At 39.9% G+C, this 23348-nt stretch overlaps 1 protein-coding gene across 3 annotated transcripts in view; it reads left to right on the top strand.

The window, feature by feature from the left end:
- Window positions 1–15952, top strand: part of TGDS (TDP-glucose 4,6-dehydratase) — a 33227-nt gene extending 17275 nt beyond the window's left edge. For all 3 annotated transcript variants that reach the window (XM_037895792.2, XM_037895797.2, XM_027828528.3), the window contains 7 exons: window positions 3876–3974; window positions 5881–5940; window positions 7891–7934; window positions 8300–8465; window positions 9433–9491; window positions 14014–14111; window positions 14591–15952. In XM_037895792.2, coding sequence (XP_037751720.1) covers window positions 3876–3974; window positions 5881–5940; window positions 7891–7934; window positions 8300–8465; window positions 9433–9491; window positions 14014–14111; window positions 14591–14691 — 627 coding nt within the window. In that variant the 3' untranslated portion in view covers window positions 14692–15952. The remainder of the gene's footprint in view (window positions 1–3875; window positions 3975–5880; window positions 5941–7890; window positions 7935–8299; window positions 8466–9432; window positions 9492–14013; window positions 14112–14590) is intronic.
- Window positions 15953–23348: the final 7396 nt, after the last annotated feature.

Below are 23348 nucleotides of genomic sequence, written 5' to 3'. Positions count from 1 at the left end.
TGTTCTTTCTGCCATTCTTTGTGTGTTGTCTACTTAGAATGTAAGCTTTATGTGGCAGGAACTTGTTTTGCTATATATTTAAGGGCTTGTGTACATGGTAAGTTACTGTGTGGCAAGCCCGGGTGTAAATCTGCATGGTTTGGCGAACTACGCTTTCAAGTAGTAGTATGTCAAGCTGCACCCCTGGACATTCACTGAGCTGTAGCAGTGACAACAGAGGATGTTACTGTGCAGCAATCTAGTGCACTGTAGATTCACACCCTGGGTTGCAGCACAATAACTTGCCATGTAGAAAAGCCCTAAAATACCGAACACACTTTTGGGCATTTTGTAAATAAGGAAAGACATAGCCTTGTTTGACAGTTTGTGGCAGTGATTCCTTCATCAGTGCAAAAAGTAATGGCGATAACTACTTCTCAGTATTGCGGGGAAACCTTACTGATTACTACCCATTCACAACTTCTTTTTTAATCAGCAGGGAGAATTGTACAACTTAAGCCCACTTTGATTAAAAGAAAGAGAAAAGGAATACTGTTTCTCATAGATTAATCCCAAAATTATTAAGACACATAGATAAACGTAATTTGTTGGGGGAGGGTCAACTGGTATAGTAAAGGGAAATCATGCCTCACCAATCTACTAGAACTCTTTGAGGGGATCAACAAGCATGTGGACAAGGGGGATCCAGTGGATATAGTGTACTTACATTTTCAAAAAGCCTTTAACAAGGTCCCTCACCAAAGGCTCCTGAGCAAAGTAAGCTGTCATGGGATAAGAGGGAAGGTCCTCTCATAAATGATCTGGAAAAAGGGGTAAATAGTGAGGTGATTTGCACATGATACAAAATTTTGATAAAAGTGGTAAAATTTGCAGATGATACAAAACTTAACAAGATAGTTTAAGTCCCAGGCAGACTGCAAAGAGCTACAAAAGGATCTCACAAAACTGGGTGACTGGACAACAAAATGGCAGATGAAATTCATTGTTGATAAACACAAAGTAATGCACATTGGAAAACATAATCCCAACTACACATATAAAATGATGGGGTATAAATTAGCTGTTACCACTCAAGAAAGAGATCTTGGAGTCGTTATGGATAATTCTCTGAAAACATCACAATGTGCAGAGGCAATCAAAAAAGCAAGCAGAATGTTGGGAATCATTAAGAAAGGGATAGATAATAAGACAGAAAATATCATATTGCTGCTATATAAATCCATGGTACGCCCACATCTTGAATACTGCATGCAGATGTGGTTGCCCCATTTCAAAAAAGATTTACTGGGATTGGAAAAGGTACAGAAAAGGACAACAAAAATTATTAGGGTATTGAATGGCATCCATGTGAGGCGAGATTAATAAGACTGGGACTTTTCAGTTTGGAAAAGAGACGACTAAGGCGGGATATGATTGAGGTCTATACAATCATGAGTGGTATAGAGAAAGTAAATAAGGAAGTGTTATTTACTCCTACTCATAACACAAGAATGAAGGGGTCACCAAATGAAATTAATAGGCAGCAGGTTTAAAACAAAAGGAAGTAGTTTTTCCCCACAACGCTCAGTCAGTCTGTGGAACTCTTTGCCAGAGGATGTTGTGAAGGCCAAAACTATAACAGGGTTAAAAAAAGAACTAGATAAGTTCATGAAGGATAGGTCCATCAATGGCTATTAGCCAGGATAATCACGTATGGTGTCCCTGTTTGCCAGAAGCTAGGAATGAGCGACGGGATGGATCACTTGATGATTACCTGTTCTGTTCTGTTCTCGGGGCACCTGGCATTGGTCAATGTCGGAAGACAGGATACTGGGCTAGATGGACCTTTGGTCTGACCCAGTATGGCTGCTGTTATGTTCTTGCACTAAAGAATTTTATATGGCCTACTTTGGATCTATATCCATTTAACTAAGAGGTTCTCATCTCAGATCTACCAATTTGTAAGGTTACGCATCGTAGCAAATTAGTGATAAGAGTCTTTTTCAGTACCAATTGCTTCTAAATTGCGGCAGACCCCACTGGGATCGCAGGGGTATGTTGCTCTAAAGAACTCATCCAGTCTGGGGTATACCTGTGTGTGGGTCTGGAGATTGCCTTCAAGAACGTAGAGAGATTGGGTAGGAGGTTTTGTGCCATTGATCGTGTGGATTTTAAAGTTTCCCCAAGATAAGTGGTGTGAATTTCATCACCATATCAGACAGAACCTCAGTCAGTTCCTTTACTAAGGCTGTGTTTACACTGCACACTTTACAGGAGCACAGCTGTGCCACAACAGCAGTGCCACTGTAAGGTACACAGTGTAGCCACTCTTTGTCCGCAGGAGAGCGCTCCACATCAGCAGTTTTCGTCTGTAAAATTTTGTCCGTTGGGTGTGTTTTTTCACACCCCTGACCAACAAAAGTTTTACCAACGAAAGTGCAGTGTAGGCATAGCCTAAAATTTGGACATATGAAGGTCTGTAGATTAATAAAATGCCAGTTGTAGGTTAAGTGGACTAGCTCTGTTGATTCTATTTAGAGTGAATTCTTCTTGCACCTGAGCCCACAAGGGAATAGAATGGCTACGATGCTTGTGGATTTGTTCTCCTTAGGCCTGTGTTGTTAGAGTAGCCTCAAGGGGTGAGGTGAACCGACACTGGGCCTGCAGTGTCAGCCAAATGTTTGTGATGCATAAAAGAGCAGGTGACTTTTTGATGAAAAGTTCATAGATAGTGAAGGATTAGTTGACCACTGATGTGCTGATCACCATGAGGTGAAGGTTTCAGTGTTTCTGCTTTGGCCTCATGAGGTAGGTGGCTGGCTGCTGATTGCCCTGGGCTTGATGTAACTGTCTGGGGGAGTCCATTCAAAATACCGTTTGACTGGCAAAGAGGAATCAGATAATTTTTGACTAGAGAGAAGTGAATACTGATGAGTTGGCCTAGTAAGCCTTTGCAGTATGGTGGGAAGATACATTTGTTTTGTAGGGTTTGGGTTTTTGCTTATTGCCTTCTAGTATGTTAATAGAAAAGGAGTACTTGTGGCACCTTAGAGACTAACAAATTTATTTGAGCATAAGCTTTCATGAGCTACAGCTCACTTCATCGGATGCATTCAGTTAATGTGACCTTCTTCATTACTTGTACACTAAATACATCAAGAATATTTCTTATGAAAAGGAGATTTTTGACTTCAATGTGAATTTAAGGTAGTGTTCTAAAATAGCATTTTCTTGGCATCATCCGTGATTAAAAACACAAAACTCGTACATCTTTATGGCTTGTAGCCGTGCCACCTGAGACAGACTGATCTTTTAAACTAAGCAGAGTTGGACATGTGTTGTAAGTGGATGGGAGACATTTGAGGAACCAGCTGCTGCATGATGTGGTGTTGATCCAAGGCATCTGTTCTGCACTGAACTCAGTATGGGCTGATTCCATTGATGTCAATGGGATCTGCCCATGTGGAACTCTGGAGGATTGAGGTCTAAATAAGAATTGAACTAACTGTCCCACCAGTGTTGAGGTATGAATAATGTTTATGGTGTTAAGGTACTTTTCTGGAGATACTGGTTTACACAAGACGGAAAACAGAGATCCTTATCCTTTGAGGCTCTTTCACAAAGGGTGAAGTATTTCTGAAAGTGTAAGAATGTTAGCCCTGCTGTTCTGGCCCATTTTCAGTATCGGCATTTATACTCTGCCTTAAATTTCTCCTTTGTTCTCAGCTGAATGATGTATTCTTCACTTCCAGTACTGTCAAACAACTACTGTATTTTTCCCCAGTTCTAGTAGAAATGGTCTGAGCATAGCTTCGGTATGAGGCTTTAAAATCACTGTGGGATTCTTTGGGGTGAAAGCTGTTATGTAATGAAAGTTATCATTATTTTTATTTCAGGAATTTGATGAAGCTTCACCCAAACGACCAACAAATCCTTATGCCTCATCTAAAGCAGCTGCAGAATGCTTTGTTCAGTCTTACTGGGAAAGGTATCAGGTAAGCTTATTCAGGTTTCAGAAGCTATAAGGTTCATTGCAATAGCATCCCTTCCATATATGTCAAAGGAAAATGTCCCACAATGTGTAAACACTGTGTGTAGGAATGTAAGCCCACATTAGATCTGAATGAATTATAGTTTTAAATTGAGTTTGGATTTTGACATAAGTAATAGGCGTGAAGCACATGACCAAAAATAATGAGATTATGAGAAAGAGGGATTGTTTGTTAAACTTATAGTGACCCTAGAAATATTTAAGGTTTGGGCTGAATACTAGAAATAAGGAAAACATGATAGATTGGATACTAGATGCAGTAAATGATTAGTTATGTAAGTTTGTTTAGAAAGACGTGGAGTACAGTAGCTAGGGGAAAACACAGCAAAATAAGATAGGGAAACCCAGAAGAGAGCAAAGTGTAGCCCTAAACTGCTTCAGGTAACTTTCATTAAGGTCCAATAACCAGTAATGACATTATTTTTTTAGGAGTTCTTGGTACAGAAAAGCACTGACCCTTTTGGAATCATGCCATGATAGAAAGGTACCTTCTGGGCCTGAATCTGTTACATTTTGGCTATTGCTTATAATTGTATCGTTGCTAGGGGTATAGAATATAAGGAAGTATATGCTTACATTGATATTGTACTCCTGGGGGAATTCCATGCCAAAAAATAAAAAGTTCTGTGCACAGTATTTTAAAATTCTGCATATTTTATTTGTCAAAATAACACAATATAATCACATCAGTTTCAATTATTTTTGGTCATTTATTTCAAAATGCCTGTCAGCAAATATGTCTGTAACAATACAGACAACAAAAAAGATTCAGGAAATGTTTTTTGACCAATATATTCCTTACTAGGCATATTAATACAGAACTCTGAGTAATAATTCATTTAAACTACAATACAGAATCGTATTTCCCACATCCCTCAGAAGCAGTGCAAAGGCTTGGAGGACTCAGGGGTAGCGGAGGAGCTGAGGGGGAGGGAAGTAAATTGCTGGGAAGGAGCCTGGGTGTGAACTTGGATAGATATTAAATAGGAGGGAGTTGTGTTGGGTATGGGTGGGAAAAATATGGAACAGGTTATTTGTGGGGGCGGAAAGGGATTGTTAGGGAGCTTACCCCATGCAGACTGGCTGACCCCTAGCCTCTCCCCTTCAGTCAGGCACATCTGCCCCTTGCAAAGATTGTCTCTTTTTTCATTGTAATTGTAAACTTCTGAATTTTCATCTTTCTTCTGCCAGTCTATCAAAAATAACTCTAAATGCCCTAGTTTCTAAATTACAGCTAAACATAAAAGAAATCATATATTCCAAAGTAGGGGTGTGCGAAGTTATGGTAACCAAATTGCATTGTCTGCTCCCATGGGGAAAGCAACCTTCCATCTTCCCTTATTTATTTTTATTTGAAGCTTTAAATTGCTATGCAGATCCTTGTTTGTTTAAACATTTCAATTGTAAACTGTCTTGCTTCATTCTTCATCATATTTTTTTCAGGCCTTTTGAAGGTTCTTCATAAGTTTGTTGTCTTGGGATGGGGAAAACTCAGGAAAAGATGTCTGTTAGTGACAGTGAAACATTTCTTTTGAATAAGAAATGTCACATAAAGGCTCTTTATAGAGTCTACCGTAGACATGTTTGCAGTGTCCTCTAGACAGGAATGCAAATGAGAATGGGGATCAGAAACTTCTGTTGCTGACTGCATGTCTCCATCTCTAAACTGGAGGTACTTGTCTACTGGCAGGTGTGTCTTGGGGGTTCATTTATTCATAAAGTGCTTCCAGATATTTGGATAGGCACTACAAAATTGTGAATTGCTACTATTAATTGGTCGGTGAAGAAGCTAAGGCAGTTTGGGTCTACAGTCCTTGACAGATAATACTCATGTGCTTAATATTTTAAAGTTCCCAGTTGTTATCACACGAAGCAGCAATGTTTATGGACCACATCAGTATCCAGAAAAAGTAAGTAAGTTAGATGCTTGTTTCTATCTTAACTCTCTAATCCATTGTAAAAAGGTGGTTTAGATGTTTTACCACTGGTTTTTTTTTGTTTTTGGGGGGGGTTTTCTTTTGTTTTTTTTGGTCAGAATATACTTAGTGTTTTCCAAAGAAAATAATTTGTATCGCAGGCAAAATGGGTCAAGCTTAATTAGCACCATCTGGCCTAGTCTGATACTAATAACCTACCAAACTAACCACCTAGAATAGATGACTCATGTTGGTTGATGTAGGGGAAAGCAGGAACTACATTTTTCCAATAAAGCATTTGCTAGAGTGTCTCAAATACCTATTTGAGCATTGTCAGAATTTTTTACAATGCTTCTAGATTTTCAGAGAATATTAGGGTGCCACAGGGATTGGTGTTAATTCCAGTCTTAATTAACAACTCCATTGATGATATGAAAGTGAAGTGAACAGTATGTTTTTTTTAAAAAATACCTCAGATATGAAAGAAGGTGGAGTTGCATCAGTAAAGACAAAAATAAACCTAGAAAAGTCAAAAATCTGGTCAGAAATGAAATTGAAGTGGATTGCATTTGTCTAGGTTTATCTTGTGGAAAGGAATAATTCAAAATAGATATTAAATAGGAGGGAGTTGTGTTTTGTATTGCTACTATCCAAACATGGGTACATGTGGGTGATAGTGGATAAATGACAATGAAAGTTAATGCACATTTTGATGAAGAAATGCAGCATTTTGCAAAGGCATATTTGTGCTATTTTTGTGAGGTTGTGCCTCTCTGCACTGCTTTTAGTTCTGACCATCTTGGAAAAATTTAGACAAATTGGAGGTAACTCATAGAAGAATAAAGAAAAAATATTTAGGGACTTAATGGACTGACTAATGAAGAGTCAAAATGAACTAAAATCTATAGCCGTTTATAGTTAGAAAAAAATAACTCCTGGAACAACCATTTTAAAGTTCTGTAGGAAGCTATATGTTTTTGATGAATACTTGGCCACAGCTGGATACCACGATTGCCAACTTAAGTACTTACAGGTAGCCTGGGACTCTTGCTCAAAAATTAGTACCTCAGTCTTTCTATCTTTGTGCCATGTTTGTGCTATTTAGCTGGCAACTGTAGTAACCATTGTTTGTAGCTATTGATTTGTTACAGGTAGGTACCAGACCACCGGATTTTAACTCATGCTCACAGATGTTTGAGTAATTTTTTGCCTACATGTGGATGTTTGGGTGTGACAGCTCTTTGCAAGGTAGGCTCATACTTGCTCAAGTGGTTAGCCCCATTTGCCTTGATCCTGCAAATGCTTTCACATGTGCTTAACTTTATGCACTTGAGTAACCCCACTGATGTCCGTGGGACTCCTCATATGCATAAAGTTAAGCATATTCGTAGGATCAGGACCTCACTGGCTCCCTAAAGAGAGTAAGATTTAAAACTACTGATCCTGTGATCTCCAGTGATTTTTTTTAGAGCAGAAGATTATGAATTCTGGTTCCCCATTCTGCTTATTTACTATTACACTGGTTTGTATCATAGAATTGGAGATCATATTTCCTGTCTCGAGTAAAATCCTTTGAACAGACTTCTGATATGTATATAAATGTTCACTTTGTACAAGAAAATAATACACATGTAACTTCCATGCCCAGGGAACTTTTAGCTTGGGTGTTAGGATGAATGTTGCAAGGCATGCATTCTCACAAATACGCTTTTAAAAAAAACCTAAACTTTTTTCTGTTAAACAGCTTTTAAAATTCAAATGGATATATTATGTCAGTTCTTCCATCTAACTTTCAATTTTGTTTTGCTCTGTTTTTAAATAGATCTTCTTTATGGATGAAATCCTGGGCCCATTTACTTCAATGAGGCCATGATTTCACCTTGCAAGTCCTTGTAGAGCTTCAGCTTTTTCTAAAATGAACAGACTTTATTTATTGCTGTTTAGGTTATTCCAAAGTTTATATCTTTGTTGCATCAGAACAGGAAATGGTATGTAACTTGTTTTCTACAGTGTTTTTTTGGTTTGTGGCAGGGAGTATGTGGTGGAAAAGCTTTGGTTATAATTGTAATCAATGCAGTGTTCTTCATAAATTTAATGTTTTTAAAATTAGTCCCATTAGTAATCTGAGTATGTTCATAACTTACTTGCGTTTTAGTTACATTGCAATCAGGAACCAAAAAAGGCTATTTTAAAATTAACTCGAACAGAATCTTCTTTCAACCAAAAAGCATATTTGATTTTTAATAGTTTTATCCACTTAAAAACACACGTCTAAATGTTGATAAAATAACTGGATACTTCTGTTTTTAAAAGAATTTTTTATACCACACAGTATCTTTTTTTTCCTGTTTAGCTGCGTTCATGGTTCTGGGCTTCAAAGAAGGAATTTTCTTTACGCCACTGATGTAGTAGAAGCATTCCTTACTGTTCTAAAGAAGGGGAAGCCAGGTGAAATTTATAACATTGGAACCAATTTTGAAATGTCCATTGTACAGCTTGCTAAAGAATTAATCCATCTAGTAAGTAAACAATGTAGACAGTTCAGAGTATTTGTGGTTTCTTTTCTTCTTAATGGTACATCTGCAATTGAACTGCAGAGGATTTGAATTACTTTGGGCTTATGTGAGTTTAGTGTTCAAAGGGTAGGAAAGATGAGGTTTGACAATCCCCTAGAGAGACAGAAGTGCCATAGATCCACAGAACAGGTAGCACAGGTATAGTGCACAAAACAGCTGTGCAAGCTACCCCACACTACAGACTTTTGTCATTCCTCCTGGGATCCTGACCTGGAAGAAATTATCTAGAAGTCTGAAGATAGCTCAGTCTCCATACTAATGCAATCTTCCTAGGTCTTGGGAGACCTGGGTTCAATTTCCTGCTATGCCATAAACTTCCTGTGTGACCTTGGGCATGTAATGTAGCCTCTTAGTGCTTCAATTCCTCATCTGTAAAATGGGATGGTGTGAGGATAAATACATTTAAAGACTTCGAAGGATTTTGAGATCTAGTGATGAAAAGTGCTGTATAAGAAATAGGTGGTGATATTATTATTGTGTCTCACTGTTGCAAGGCTTTTTTTTAAAGGGGGCAGCATTGAGAGCTCTCCACCTGCTTTTCATGCAGGCTAATGACCAGTCATCAATTGACAACTACTTCTTGATACTGTCTATTTCATTTTGGTCAGGGAATGTGGAATTGCCATAAGTAAAAACTTGCTATAATTTAGAATTATACAAAAATCCAGTTATTAAACAAGTATTGGAAGGTATCTGGAGAAGAGTGGCCATTGGAATCACTATAAATGGTCAAAACTAGTTAACTTGCAATAATTTCACCAGCCGCAGGTCATAAAATTTAAACCAAAAAGCATACAGAAATGGTGGTTCTTAATCCAGTGTTAAATTCAGACCTTAATATTGATTTATTTCTGTGCACTGTAACTAGGTTTGTAATATAGAAAACGATTTATTCTTTTCTGGTTGACAGATAAAAAAGACCAATTCAGAATCTGAAATGGAACATTGGGTGGATTATGTCGAAGACAGGTGAGGAATTGGTTAACAGTCTGTTGGGGGATTTTTTATCTTAAAGATGTGTTCTATCTTTTTTTGTTTTGTACTTTCTTTGTACCACTGCGCAAAAAAAAAACAAAAAAAAAATCTGATTATCTCCTTCTGTGACACTAGTCTGTTCCTGCATAGATCAGTGATGTCAGGCTCACCCTGAAGGGCATATTCCATTTTTAGTCATAGGCCAGGGTGTGTGTGTACAGTGGTACTTCCTCCCCTTAATCCACAGAGGAATGCCTCCTGTCAGTAGGAGATTTGCACAAAGATAATGTGTAGAAATATGGCCTTTATGTCGTAACTAAACTGTCTTAATTTGTTTGTTCAGTACCTTGTTACATTCACCATCATGCAGGATGGAAGAAACTCTGACCTTTACAACCAGTCTTATTTCTGTCATTTGTTTAACTTCCTGTTTTTGTGTGTCGTCTCTGTTCTCCATCTGCATTTCCTTCCTTGAAGCAACTCCCAATTTCCCACCTTTCTGCAGGCGTCCCTTGCGCCCCCATTCTCTATTCTGAAATGATCAGTAATGGAATAGTTAATATCACCATTAACATGGCATCAACAGTCTTTAGAATTGACACCCCAGTTAGATTAGTATGGAGCAGGAGGGTCACACCTCTGAGCCATTGTTTCAGTTGATCTGCAGGCTCAGAAAGACTATCAGGTTAAGATTCTGTCATGGATATATTGCCCATGTCCTGTCTCTGACTTTTACTTAAAATACACTGGGGGGCGGGGAGGACAACACATTGTCAGAGCGCTGCTGCGACTTGCAGCTGCTCCAGCCCTGATGACCACTGCTGCTCCAGCTCCAGGGGGCCGGCAGCTGCTTTGACCTTCCAGGGGCCGGCCGCTGCTTCGGCCCTGCCCCAGAAGTCAGAGAGGTCCCGGAAAGTCATGGAATCTGTGACCTCTGGGATAGAATCTTATCCATAACTATCAGTTATTCTGATCATATTTGGAAGGTTATCTTGGCAGCTAGGAGGCCTTTAAATTTATTAACTTAAAAAGATTAAACCTTAGATTGTGGACAATCTGAATGTAATTACATGGGCTGCATAAATACGTCAGATGGGCCAAATGCAGCCCTTTGACTGTAATTTAGACTGATGAATGTGTCCAAGGCCAGAGGGGACCATTGTGATCATCTAGTGTGACCTGTATAACACAAGCCATAGAACTTCCCCAGAATAATTCCTAGAGCATTAAATACACAAGCTGTCATTGTACTCTTGATAAGATCAAGAGACTTATGAACTTTAGAGATGGGAACATATGAGCCCTGAAGTGTTGAAGAAGAATAGGACATTGTCCTATGAAAACTAAGTTTTCTATAAAATATGAACCCTGCCTCACTTGCTGTGAACAAACATAAAGCAGGGAAATTGGAAAGACTAGCTCTGCAGGCTGCATCTTGGAAAATAATTATGGTGACAGTAGTATAACATCTTAAAATGTAGCACAAGACACTTTATATTCTAGAAAGAAAAGGAGTACTTGTGGCACCTTAGAGACTAACCAGTTTATTTGAGCATGAGCTTTCGTGAGCTACAGCTCACTTCATCGGATGCATAGCTATGCATAGCTATGCATCCGATGAAGTGAGCTGTAGCTCACGAAAGCTCATGCTCAAATAAACTGGTTAGTCTCTAAGGTGCCACAAGTACTCCTTTTCTTTTTACGAATACAGACTAACACGGCTGTTACTCTGAAACCTGTCTTTATATTCTAGTTGATTTAAGTAACGGTTATTCAATGTCTGGAAGGTATGTGGTTGAGGAGACTAACAGACAAGACTTTTGTGTCTATGTGACAGAAATCACTACAGTTACTGGAACAGTGTTGAAAATAGTTTATCCATATTTCCACTGGCACCCAAACGGTTCAGCAGCATCTGTGTCTTATGTCAACTCCTGGAATGTAGCTATGGCTTACTGCCTAGGTGCCTGAGCTCCTAGATGCAGTGATATAGCAGCTTTTCTCCTCAAGTAAGCAGCACTTTCGATAAAAGGTGAAATACATAAGTAGGATTCTCCTCATTCACTTTCCATCAGTGGATATTGGTACATTTAGGTTCCATGTATTGAGCAGCACTGAGCTCTCACGAATAGTGATGTTGCTGTTCTAGATTTCTAGAGTACTGCCATATCTTCAGAGCTTCAAACAAGGTGAATATTTGAAGCTTCCCAACAGTGTATTATTAGTATCTATTACTAATAATGTTTAGTATGGTTGTGCCGAAGAGCCAACTCCAAACGGACCCCCACTGTGCTACGCATTGTACAAAGGGTAGTATATGGTCCCAGTCCCAAAGAGCTTAAAATATAAATAGATAAAACAGAGACAGAGTGCTAGAAGGGTAGAACACTTAAGCAGAAGAAACTGTGTGGTGACAGCAGACAATGACAAAATTCACCCTACTATTTTTAAGGAACTAGTTGAAGCAATCTCTGAATCATTAACAGTTGTCTTCAACAATTCATGGAGGATGAATGACCTCCCAGAGGACTATAAAAAAGTAAACATAGTACCTCTCTTCAAAAAGAGGAAAAAACAGGACCTGGGGAATTATAGACCACTCCGCCTGATATCTGTAAAGATTCTGAAATAAATTATTAAATAATCAATTTGCTCAAACCTACAGAAAAATAAGGTGATAATTAATAGCCAGCATGGATTTCTCAAGAACAAATGATGTCAAATCTAATTGCTTTCTTTCACAAGGTAACTGGTCTAGTGGTTGGGGGGGGGAAGCAGTAGACATAATATATCTGGACTTTTTACATTATCCTACATGATATTCTTGTAAGCAAACTGGGGAAATGTGGTTTAGATGAAATTACTATAAGGTGGGTGCATAACTTGTTGAAAAACTACTCAAGAATATTTATCAGTGGTTTGCTGTCAAACTTGGAAGACATATCCAGTGAGGTCTTGCAGGGGTCTGTTCAGGGTCCAGTACTATTGTTATTTTCATTAAAAACTTGGATGATGGAGTGAGGTAGTATGCTTGTAAAATTTGCAGATACCACCACCCTGGGAGAGGTTGCAAGCACTTTGGAGGACAGAATTAGGTTTCTTGAAACATTGGAGAATTGATCTGAAATCCACAAGATGAAATTCAATAAAGACAAGTGCAAAGTATTGCACTTAAGAAGGAAAAAAAAATCTAATGCACAACTGCAAAATGGGGAATAACTGGCTAGGCAGTGGTCCTGCAGAAAAGGATCTGGAGGTTATAGTGAATTACAAATTGAATGAGTCATCAGTGTGGTGCTGTTGCGAAAAAGGCAAATATAATTCTGCAGTGTCTTAACAGGCATGTTATGTAAAACATGGAAAGTAATTATTCTGCCCTACCCAGCGCTGGTGAGGCTTCAGCTTTAAGAAGTGAATAAATTAGAGAGAGCCCAGAGGAGAACAAAATAAGAGGTTGTTTGGAAAATATGACCTCTGAGGAAAGCTGAAATAATTGGGCCTGTTGACTCTCAAGGTGCAAAGGTTGAAGGTTTCAAATATGTAAAAGGCTGTTATAAAGAACATGGTGATCACCTGTTTTTCATGTTCTCTGATGGTAAGACAAGAATTAATCAGTTCAGTTCAGAGAGATAGATAAGCATTAGAATGGGTTGCCTAGGGAGCTTGTGGTATCCCAGTTATTGGAGTTTTTTAGGAATGGGCTAGACAAACATCTTTAAGAATGGTCTGGGAGGTATATTTAGTCCTGTCTGAGCACAGCCAGATGGACTGATGACCTCTTGAGGTTCCTTCTGGACACACATTTCCATGATCAAGTTAATTCCATAACTTGGGGGACACACACAGTTAGTTAGGAAGGAATAAGTTAAACGGAACGCAAAGGGAAGGAAACGGGGTGAAGGGAGAAAGAAAAGGTAGGGGAGAAGAGGGTAAGAGGGACAGATGTGGAGTGAAACTAAGGTGAAAAGACTTGGGGGTGGGGGAAGGGGAAGGAGAGGATCAAACAGCAAACCAGCAGCGGGCAGAGAAAGTCCAGTGAAAACTGTACAAGATTCTCCGAATGCCCAAAGGACCAGAGGTCTCAGCTTTGGGTGCTTCTGCCACTATCAGCTGGAGTCTCTGGTAGCTTCTCTGCAATTTTCTCCAAAGGCCACATGGGTTGGTGGGAAGCACCATCTGGATTCTAAAGCCCTCCAGAGTGGGTGAATGGGTGGAAATATAAACACACTAACACAGTGGGGTTTAAGTTACTGTAGGGGCCGAACTCCTCATTTTTCTCCCTGGGCAGCTGCACATGATTTTTGTGCATGATCACATGCATGATAGAAATGTTTTGAAAATGTGACAAAGTAGATCTGTTTGAATGGGGAAATCATTTTTAATTAAAGAATGCTCTGCAGTGCCCTCAAGCACTCATATTAGGCAAAGTGCTGTACACTGAATTGTTTTGAAAAATATTGTACATGCTTTAACTGTATTTTTCTTTAAACTTGTATTTTTGTATTTGTTTTTTAAGACCTACCAATGACCTAAGATATCCAATGAATTCAGAAAAAATGCACAATTTAGGATGGAAACCTAAAGTTCCTTGGAAGGAAGGAATAAAGAAAACAAGTATGCTACATTTAATATCTGTAACTCACTTGGGGGTGGCTATTTGGGAGTAAAGAAGTAGAGACTATTTTGGATTTGAAATTTAGTGTTATCTTACGAGTAGCTAAAGTTAGAATGCTGCCGAGCTTACTTCTTCAAACTAGCCAGTAGAACTGATTCCTCTTTAAGTAGCTTATGTTCCTATTAGTATTTTTTTAAAAAGAAACCCATTAAGTCACCTTAACATTATTAATATCATTTAAAAACAGGCAAAAATAAAGTAGACATTTTGATATGGTACAATAGTATCTTGGTTAAGGACTTCACTGAAGATTCCAAATATTAGCTATATATTTCACAGAATGCAATTTATGTATAACTATACTACTGCTGTGTTAGCTTCCTTGTGGTATCTGGAAAAGGGTACAAATATACCTAACTATCTGTTTCTCTGTTTAATTTGATCTATGTCTTAAATTCAACCTTCTCGTTTATGCTAGTTGAATGGTACAGAGACAATTTTCGCAACTGGAAGAATGCGGAGAAAGCTTTGGAACCCTTTCCTGTGAGAGAACTATTTGCACAGCTTGATGTACTGTAGGGAGGAAGAGAGAACATAAAGGAAATTCATCCTCTCTCCTCGTGACCATGTCTTCTTTATAGAAACTTGCAGTCAAGTGACCAAGCTGAAGTCTTCTCATATTTCAAGATACATGGACAATTATGAATTCAGTTGTATATAAGGAACAAAATGGGAAAGATTTTCAGAGCTTTTTAATACTTGATTTTATAGATGTAAATCTGTTAACATCAGTTTTCAGTGCAATATCCTTAAATTTTTATCGAAATTTATTTTAAATAACTATATGAAGGATTTTTATAACACTATACATTGATACGCTTGATTTTAAACCTGTTTTGTTCACTTTGATTAAGAAACATTTTGAATACAACTCTTGGTATTTTTGATGAAAATAAGTTATTGGTGTGTTTAAGTTCAGAAATGTATCATATGTACTAGAGAGGTCATCGCTTCTTATACTTGTTCCATCATGTTAGCTGCAAAATTATATTTTCTGTTCAGCTGTTTAAACATTAAGGAGCCAAATGTTCTATACTCTACCAAAGGTATACAGAATCACAAAAGGTAGAGATGAGACCTAAATGGTTACAGTCTATTTCTCTGCCATTGCAGTATTGTTCTCTATAGATCACATTTCTAGAACATTGTCTGGTCTAATTTTAAATATCCTAAATAGTATGTATCACCTTTCTTGGGAAATTGTTCTCACCCTAATAGATCTTTCATGAAGCTTGTATTTAATTTCATTCCATTATCTGTCTCCATTTTTTTCAAAGGATTTTTCACTGTGATCATTATCCAGTTATTACCTCTTGTATTACCCCAAATAATTTTTCTCCTTCATGTTTACAATTGGAATGTTTGGAAAAACTTGAATGCTAAATTTGTTACAGTATTTCAAATGTTATAATGTCCTGTGATATGAAGAATATTTTTTGCCAGAGGGATAAAAGCTAAATAGTTTTTTGTTTCACTGAGTTGTGGGATGGTTTGCATTATCAGAGTTTAGATCATCTTATCAATGAAACATTGCTTGTTAGTAAAACTTCCTTGTAAAATGTTTTTTTTTGTTTGTTTGTTTTTTAAGGGAGAAATATCCCGAATTTTCACAAAATTCTGTAGAAAACTATAATTATGGAAAAGCTGCTAATATGGATTTTTCAATGTTGATTTTTGAATATAAAGTGCTTGTCTAACTTTTTCCACTGAATGCATCCGATGAAGTGAGCTGTAGCTCACAAAAGCTTATGCTCAAATAAATTGGTCAGTCTCTAAGGTGCCACAAGTATTCCTTTTCTTTTTGTCTAACTTGATTATCTTCTGGTATGCATGAGTTGATTCAATTTGTGCCTCTCTTGGTAAAAAGTTAAATGATGGCATTCTATATTAATTGAATCTTCCAGGGGCCTTGAAGAGTAGCCCTAAGTCGAGAACAAGACATTACCCTCTCTTGGAGATGACAAGGATGTGAATAAGTAGAGAGCATTAAATGGTCACCAGGGAAATTGTGTTTCATAAACTATTTTAATATAAGCTCATGCTTGTAACACTAAACACATAAGGAATGGAAAAAGCCAAGGTTTTTGTAGAGAACAAGATAGTGAGATAATATCTTTTATTTGACCAACTGCTGTTGGTGGAAGGGACAAGCTTTTGAGCTTCACAGAGTTATTCCTCTGGTCTAGAGAAGGTAACCACAGTGGCAGATCTAAATGCAAGGTGGGACATACTGTTAAGCATAAGGGTTTGCACGTTTTGTAGGAGACGACTTAAAATTAAGTAGGCAATGAATAGCTCTGCAGTCGTAGGACGATGGAATGTTAAGCAGCAGGGTGTGTTATGGATTGTTCTAATGAGCCATAAGACCAGTGTATTTGCTAAGTCCATAGTTTGTAGTGTCGAGCAGAGTTATGAATTTAAGGTCTTAGGCTCGTCTTTTGAGGTTCCTTTGAGGATGAGGACTGAGGCTGGATATGGAGTGATTGCTTTGTGAAGTGTTCACCCATGGGTGATATGATATTTTTGTCTTATCAGTGTGCTGCCTGAGTTCATTAGAGAGCACAGTGATTGTCTGATTTCATCCACATAGTTGTTGGGGCATTTGATATATTGGGTGAGGTACACCCTATTTTGTAACAGGTGTATGTAGGACCTATGGGTTTTAAAAGATGTGTTTTGGGGCAGGGGGTATTGGTCATCATAGTAGTGGAGCTATGACTGCAGGTTTTGCATCTGTTCTGGCAGGGTCTTGTGCTGCTTTGGTCGGTGTGTCCTGGTCAGTAAGGAGCTTGCTTCTCGTGATGAGGTTGGGTTGTTTGAAGGCCAGAAGAGGGGGTTTGGGAAAGATTTCTTTCAGGATGTAGTCCCCATCAAATATGGGTTGTAAGTGTTTGCTGCCCCAAATAGGTTCTGTTGTGGGTTGAGGGGTGACTACTAGAGATGTGCAGGCAGTGGGTTTTTTCCCTCTGTATTGAAGCAGGCTCTCCTGAGGTATTTGGGTGGCCATTCCATGATACAATCTACTTCTCGAGTGGAATGTCCTTGTTTGGCAAAAACTGCAGAGGTATTAATTGTCCACTTCATTTTAAATGTTCCCTACAACATGTGTGAACCCCTTATGCTTAATAGTCTGTCTCAACTTGCATTTAGCTTGGACACTTTGGTTACCATGTCTAGACCTGAGGAAGAGCTCTGTGAAGCTCAAAAACTTGTCCCTTCCGCTACCAGCAGTTTGTCCAATAAAGGATATTAACTCACCTACCTTGTCTCTCTCATATCAAGGGACCAACACTGCTACAACAACACTGCAATCTCGTTTTTCGTAGTAATGTCAGTTCATTATCTCTGATCTTGAAAACTGCAGCTCCCTAATCTGTAGTCTCCATAAATCCTGGATCCCTCACCTCTGTCGTATGCTGCTATTCTGCACTTACGTGTCTGTACCAAGACTTATGATCGCATCAACTTGTCCTCAAACAGCTTAACTGCCTCTTTAATCACTTCAAGATCCAATTCAAAATTTTTTGCCTTGGCAAATAGGCCTACCAGTTTGTGCTGTGATTCTGTGACGTCTCGCAAGCTTAGCAGCATCTATCTGGGTCAGATTTTGGACTAGAGGCCTCCAGGGAAAGTCCTAATGTTGGTTAAGTAGGTGATATTCTTCCTTCTGCTGGGGCACTGGTTTAGTATTGATCTCATAATGCTGCAGGTCTTGGTACTGTAATGCAGAGGAGATGTTACTGAGTACATGGCCACTTTTTGTGTGAAAGAACTATTACTTTTGCAACAGTAGAGATCTTGTGGCTTGATTGAATTTGGCTTGGTATTTGTAATTCTCTTTATATTCTCCTGTAGTTTCAGCTGGATGTTGATCTGCATCTCCAGTCACCCAGTTGGGCTTGTGTGAACAAATAGAGGTTCACCCCTGCAGATCAGTTTGTATCACTGGAGGCTTCTCCCTTTTACTAAACAAGGTTTCCTGGTGGTTCTACCTTGGTTTTCAGGCTGTGATGGGGCATCAGATAATTTTATATCTTTTTTTTTTTTTCCACATAGTTATTGGAGTCATCCCACCTATCTGAAGGATAGAACATCAAGGAGAAGGGGCTCGCCTAGTCTCCTTTCCCTTGATATTGCCATTGCCATTTTTCTGTGGTACACTTCCTTGGCAGTTAAATTGCCTGGTACATGTTGAACATTACAAGCTTGATGTAGCTGGCTTCTGGTCTTCCTCTCTGGGATTGTGGCAGGTAGCTCCCATGTTTTTCCAGTAGGGAGTTTCTAAAATGATTTGTCCTTAAAAAGCAGTTCAGTCTTGGAAACAGGAGTGGATTAAATCTCCTTTCTTTTAAGGCAGAGGTGGCTGTCATAATTTTTTTTAAGGCTGGAAGTGACCACTGTGATCATCTAGTTCAGGGTTTCTCTATCTTTGGGTCATGACTCAAAATTGGGTCATCAGATTGTGTTAAAGGGTTGCGGGACAGGCTGGGCTCAGCACTCCGCTCCAGACCTTGCCATCCGCTGCACAAGGTTACAGTCACTCAGGGTTGGCTTACAGTATAAGCACCCAGTGCAATAGATGGCATAAATGGTGACAGGGGGCCTACTGGGCCAAATCTGAGTGACTGGCACTTCAACCCCATGTACTAGGTTGCAACACCATTCTCACAAATTGAGCTTGGCCAGCCTCCTGTCAAGAAGGCTAGGCCAAACCTGAGCAGCAATGTAACCCAGCTTGCTGCAATGCCCAGAGCGGGGAGCCAAGCCCAGACCCCTCTGGGACAAGAGCTGGGAGAAAGTAGTTTCTATCCCATTCTCCAGTCCTGGCCCCTTCTTGTACCACCCTGCAGCTGGATGACACCCTGTGTTCCAAACCCCTATCTGGCCTCTCAGCCTGGGCCCACCAATATATCCCTTCTCTGCGGCTGGGCAACTCTCCCTCTGTCACACTGCCCATCCTGGACCCCAGCCTCCCAGATCTTTCCCCATCCCTTTACATGTGGGGGCTGTTTTCTGGGGTGCTGTTTGGTCACCAGTCTCCATATCCTTTCCCCAGAATCCCCAGCTCCTTCTTCAGTGCACCCTGAGACCCCCACTCTCTCCACTTTCCCTCCGGGCCCCCAACTTCCACTTTCCCTTTGCCCCTTATGGGATGTGCATATCTGGGGGAGGGGGGTAGTCTTGGCTCACTGCCCCTCCCCCAGTTGCATCTGGAATCTTCGCTTTGAAACCTATTGTCCCCTGCCAGACCCTTTCAGGTGAGGGGGACACTGGATTTTTGGAGGCCTCTGAATCACAACAGGCTACAAGATTTACAAATGGGTTCCAAAAATGTGTTCATCTGCTGATCTAGTCTGACCTGTATAACAAGGGCCAAAGGACTTCCTTCAGTTAATTCCTCTTTGAACTAGAGCATCTCTTTTAGAAAAACATCCAATCTTGATTGAAAAAATGCAAGTGATGGGAAATCCACCACCTCCGTTAGTAAATTGTTTGTGGTTAATTACTCTCTGTTAAAAATTATGCCTTATTTTTGGTCTGAATTTATCTAGCTTTAAATTTTTGTTCCTCACATAGTTATAAACTGTAATCAAGTCACCCTTTCAGCTTCCCTTTCATAAGCTAAATAGATAGATTCCAGGAGCTCAATCACCATAAGGTGGATTTTCCAGTCTTTTAATCATTGTCATGGCTCTTCGCCAAACTCTGTTCAATTTATCCACATCCTTCTTGAGTTGTGAACACCAGCACTGGATGTGGTGTTCCAGTAGTTGTCGCATCAGTAGCAAATACAGATGTAATACAGCCTCTCAACTCTTACTCAAGGTTCCCCTGTTTATACATCCAAGGATCACATTAGCCCTTTTGACCACAGTGTGACACTGCCAGCTCATGTTTGGTTGATTATCAACCATGACTTCCAAGTCTTTTTCAGCATTACTGCTTCTTAGGATAGAGTCCCCTCATCCTGTAAGTATGACTGACCTTCTTTGTTCCTAGTTATATAGCTTTACACTTCACCATATTAAAGCATACACAGTTTGCTTGCACTAGGCTTACCAGGCAATCTAGATTTCTCAGTATCAATAACCTGTCCTCTTATTATTTACCATTCCCCCAGTCTTTGTCATGTGCAAACTTCATCAGTTATTTTTGTTTCCAGGTCATTGATAAAAATGTTAAATAGCATAGGGTCAAGAACTGGTCCCTGTGGGACCCTACTAGAGTCCCTTAGTCAAGGATCACTTATAATTACCCTGTGAAACCTGTCAGCCAGTTTTTAATCTGTTTAGGGGACGGTTTTGGTTGATTTGGGGTATGTGGAGTGTTCTAAGGTTAAGGTACTTCAGGGGATGGGGGTTTAGGAGGAGACTTATGGGAGATATCTGGGGAGGCTGCAGGCCTCCCAGCCAGTGTTGTGCTTGACACAACACTTTTAGATTGTATCTTTGAACCCAGGAAAGGAGGAGTACCACATGATCCTGCCCCTCTGTTAGAACCTCACAGTGCTTATATGGGGAGGGAGATGGGCTCAAGAGAGTGTGCAAGAATGACTCTAACCTGGTTAGGAAACCCACCTTGTGGTGAGGAGACTTAGGGTATTTCTATACTACAGTTAAAAACCTGCAGCTGGTCTGTGCCAGCTGACTTGGACTAAGGGGCTATTTAATTGCAGTGTGGACATTTGGGCTTGGGCTGAAGTCTGGGCTCTAGGACCCAGCGAGGTAGGTCCCAGAGCTCAGCCTGTAACCTGAGCCCAAATATCTATACCCCAATTAGACAGCCTCTTCTCTGAGCCTGGGTTAGCTGGTATAGGCCAGCCCTGGTGTCTAACTGCAGTGTAGACATATCCTTAGGCTCCAGTCCACCTGCTCCAAAGACTAATTATTTAATCCATAGTGAAACAGGAAAGATGGTGGAAGCTCAAATCATAGTATTCTAAAGCTCCTGAGTAGTAGGAAACCACTGTTTAAATCTTTTCTCTCTGTCAGGCAGAGGGGGTGAGGAATTGAACCTGAGTCTCCCACATCACAAATGAGTGTTCTAACCCCTGGAGTAAAAGTTATAAGGTGGACACTAGCATGATGATGCTTAAGCAGCTCCCTACCTAGTGTGGTGGCTTTGTTGATTGCATTCTGAGGTGTTCATTGTATAGGGAGCCTAGGTGCCTAACTTAGGTTTTGTGGATCCCAATGTTGTTCCAGGGATTTTCTGGACACCTAAAAGTTAGCCATTCATTCCTTTGTGGAACCAGTCCAGAGAGCCAAGACTGGGGTGGGGAGCTGTGAACAGGTGACCTCCTGGAGTGCTTAGCAATGACCTACCTCTGGTGCACAGACATGAACCTCCTGAAGTTCCCAACATGCAGAAAGGAGTATGGGCCCTGATGGGAAAGTATGCAGTCTGGGCGTCCGTGAGACAGTCCCTCACGTTCTGGCACTGCCTCCATCTGGTAGCTGAGGAGTGCTCAGGAAACCTTCTCACAGCGCTGTTCCTTTTGCAATTGCCTCTGAGTCATGCCCACTTACTCAAACAAGGGAAATTCACGTGCAAAAGTGTCATTAATGTGGAGTTATGGTTATTCCAAGGGTATCCTAGACCCCTCTAAAATGTGAGCATTTAATTCCCAAAAGGCAAATGGTGGGTAATCAGGAAATATGGAGCTATGGTCACACTTTCCAGACAAAAATGCAGTCAGAGTCCCTGTGGTGCTGGCAATAGGAACTGGCACTGTAACAGTAGGTTGCTGTTTTTTTCTGTGCCTGCAGCTCCACTTAAGCACGCCATTTCATGCACTCCCACTGTCCTTTCAGTTTGTATACACCATTGATCTTGGGAGTACTTGCTGCTGGTTGGCAGTGCTTTGCCTGTGAAGAAAGGTTGAGGAAAGGATGACATGCTCTGATTCCCATGGCATTGTTTTCACGATGGAAAAAGGTGTGTTCTTAATCCTAGGGAAGACATGGGAGTTAGCAGGTAGGCTTAAAGTCTAGTATTCACTTGGATTTTACCTCGAGTTACAAGACAAGTTCCCTGAGGGTATGTATACAGTGGAGCTTTTAATGTGAGTTAATTGCCAATTAATTGGAGTAAGCAAACGTATTTGTGCATGCTAGTCAGGTCACTTTGCAAACATTTGTTCCAGGACATATGATTGTGGCTCAGCCTAGGATGAAGTACAAGTGTTTGTGGAGTGTCCAGGCTAGCATTGTAGCTAACTTGAAATAATTGGCAATCAAATAAACACCCCGCCCACACCCCCCTGCCTCCGTAGGGTAGGAATTCAAGGAGGTAGATTTAAAGTTGCATGGCTGTGCTGTGTGAGAAGTATCACCTTAACTGTGCATTTCATGGCTTTTCCATATTTGTGTTTTGGAAATTAAGCTCATATTCTGGAAGGACACAAGAAGCACTGGATTCAGTGCTAGTAACCGAACACCTAATTAATAAAGTTCTTGCAGGCATATGGGGCTAAATACATTAGACTAAAAATAGAACTAAACCATCATTTTAAATCTCATCCTTTAAAAAAAGGATTTTTTTAAATTTCAGTCTAGCAAACAGGTTTATTTCAAGTAGAATTTGAATATTGTCTGAATACATGCTTAATCACAAGCTGTCCCCAGATATAGTCTCTTTAACAAGCAGAAGAATTACTTTATCTTCTTCTTGTTCAGGAGCCATATATTTTAGGTAGTTTAGATATTTCAAATGGCTGCTTTTGTAAACTGCCCTGTAAAATTGTATTTCTTCTGCATTTGTTCTCACTGCAGCAGGAGGGAGGATGTGTTGGAGAAATCCCACTCATCTCTATCACTGTTGAAAGGTGTCCTAAACAAAGATATTTGATCTTGAGCTATTAACTTAGCCCAGTGGTACATGTACCCCAGGGGGTACTCCACTCATCTAGACAGTGTTTCTCTACCTGGGGATTGCAGCCCTCAGGGGATGGGTTTCGGGAGGGTAGCAAGTGCAGGGCTGGCATTAGGGGATGGCAAGCAGGATAAATGCGCAGGGTTCCACGCTATAGGGTGCTCCGTGGAGCTAAGTTACATGCTTCAGCCCTGCTGCCTGGGTTCAGGCTTCACACAAGGTTCACAAGTGAAAAACAGGCTCAAGTATCACACAAACATAAGTACAATATTTATATTCCAATCAATCTATTTGAAAATTAT

Source organism: Chelonia mydas, chromosome 1 (assembly GCF_015237465.2).
Source record: "Chelonia mydas isolate rCheMyd1 chromosome 1, rCheMyd1.pri.v2, whole genome shotgun sequence".
Taxonomy (NCBI): domain Eukaryota; kingdom Metazoa; phylum Chordata; order Testudines; family Cheloniidae; genus Chelonia; species Chelonia mydas.
The sequence above is the reverse complement of the archived record's forward strand: the minus strand, read 5'-3'. Positions and strand labels throughout refer to the sequence as shown.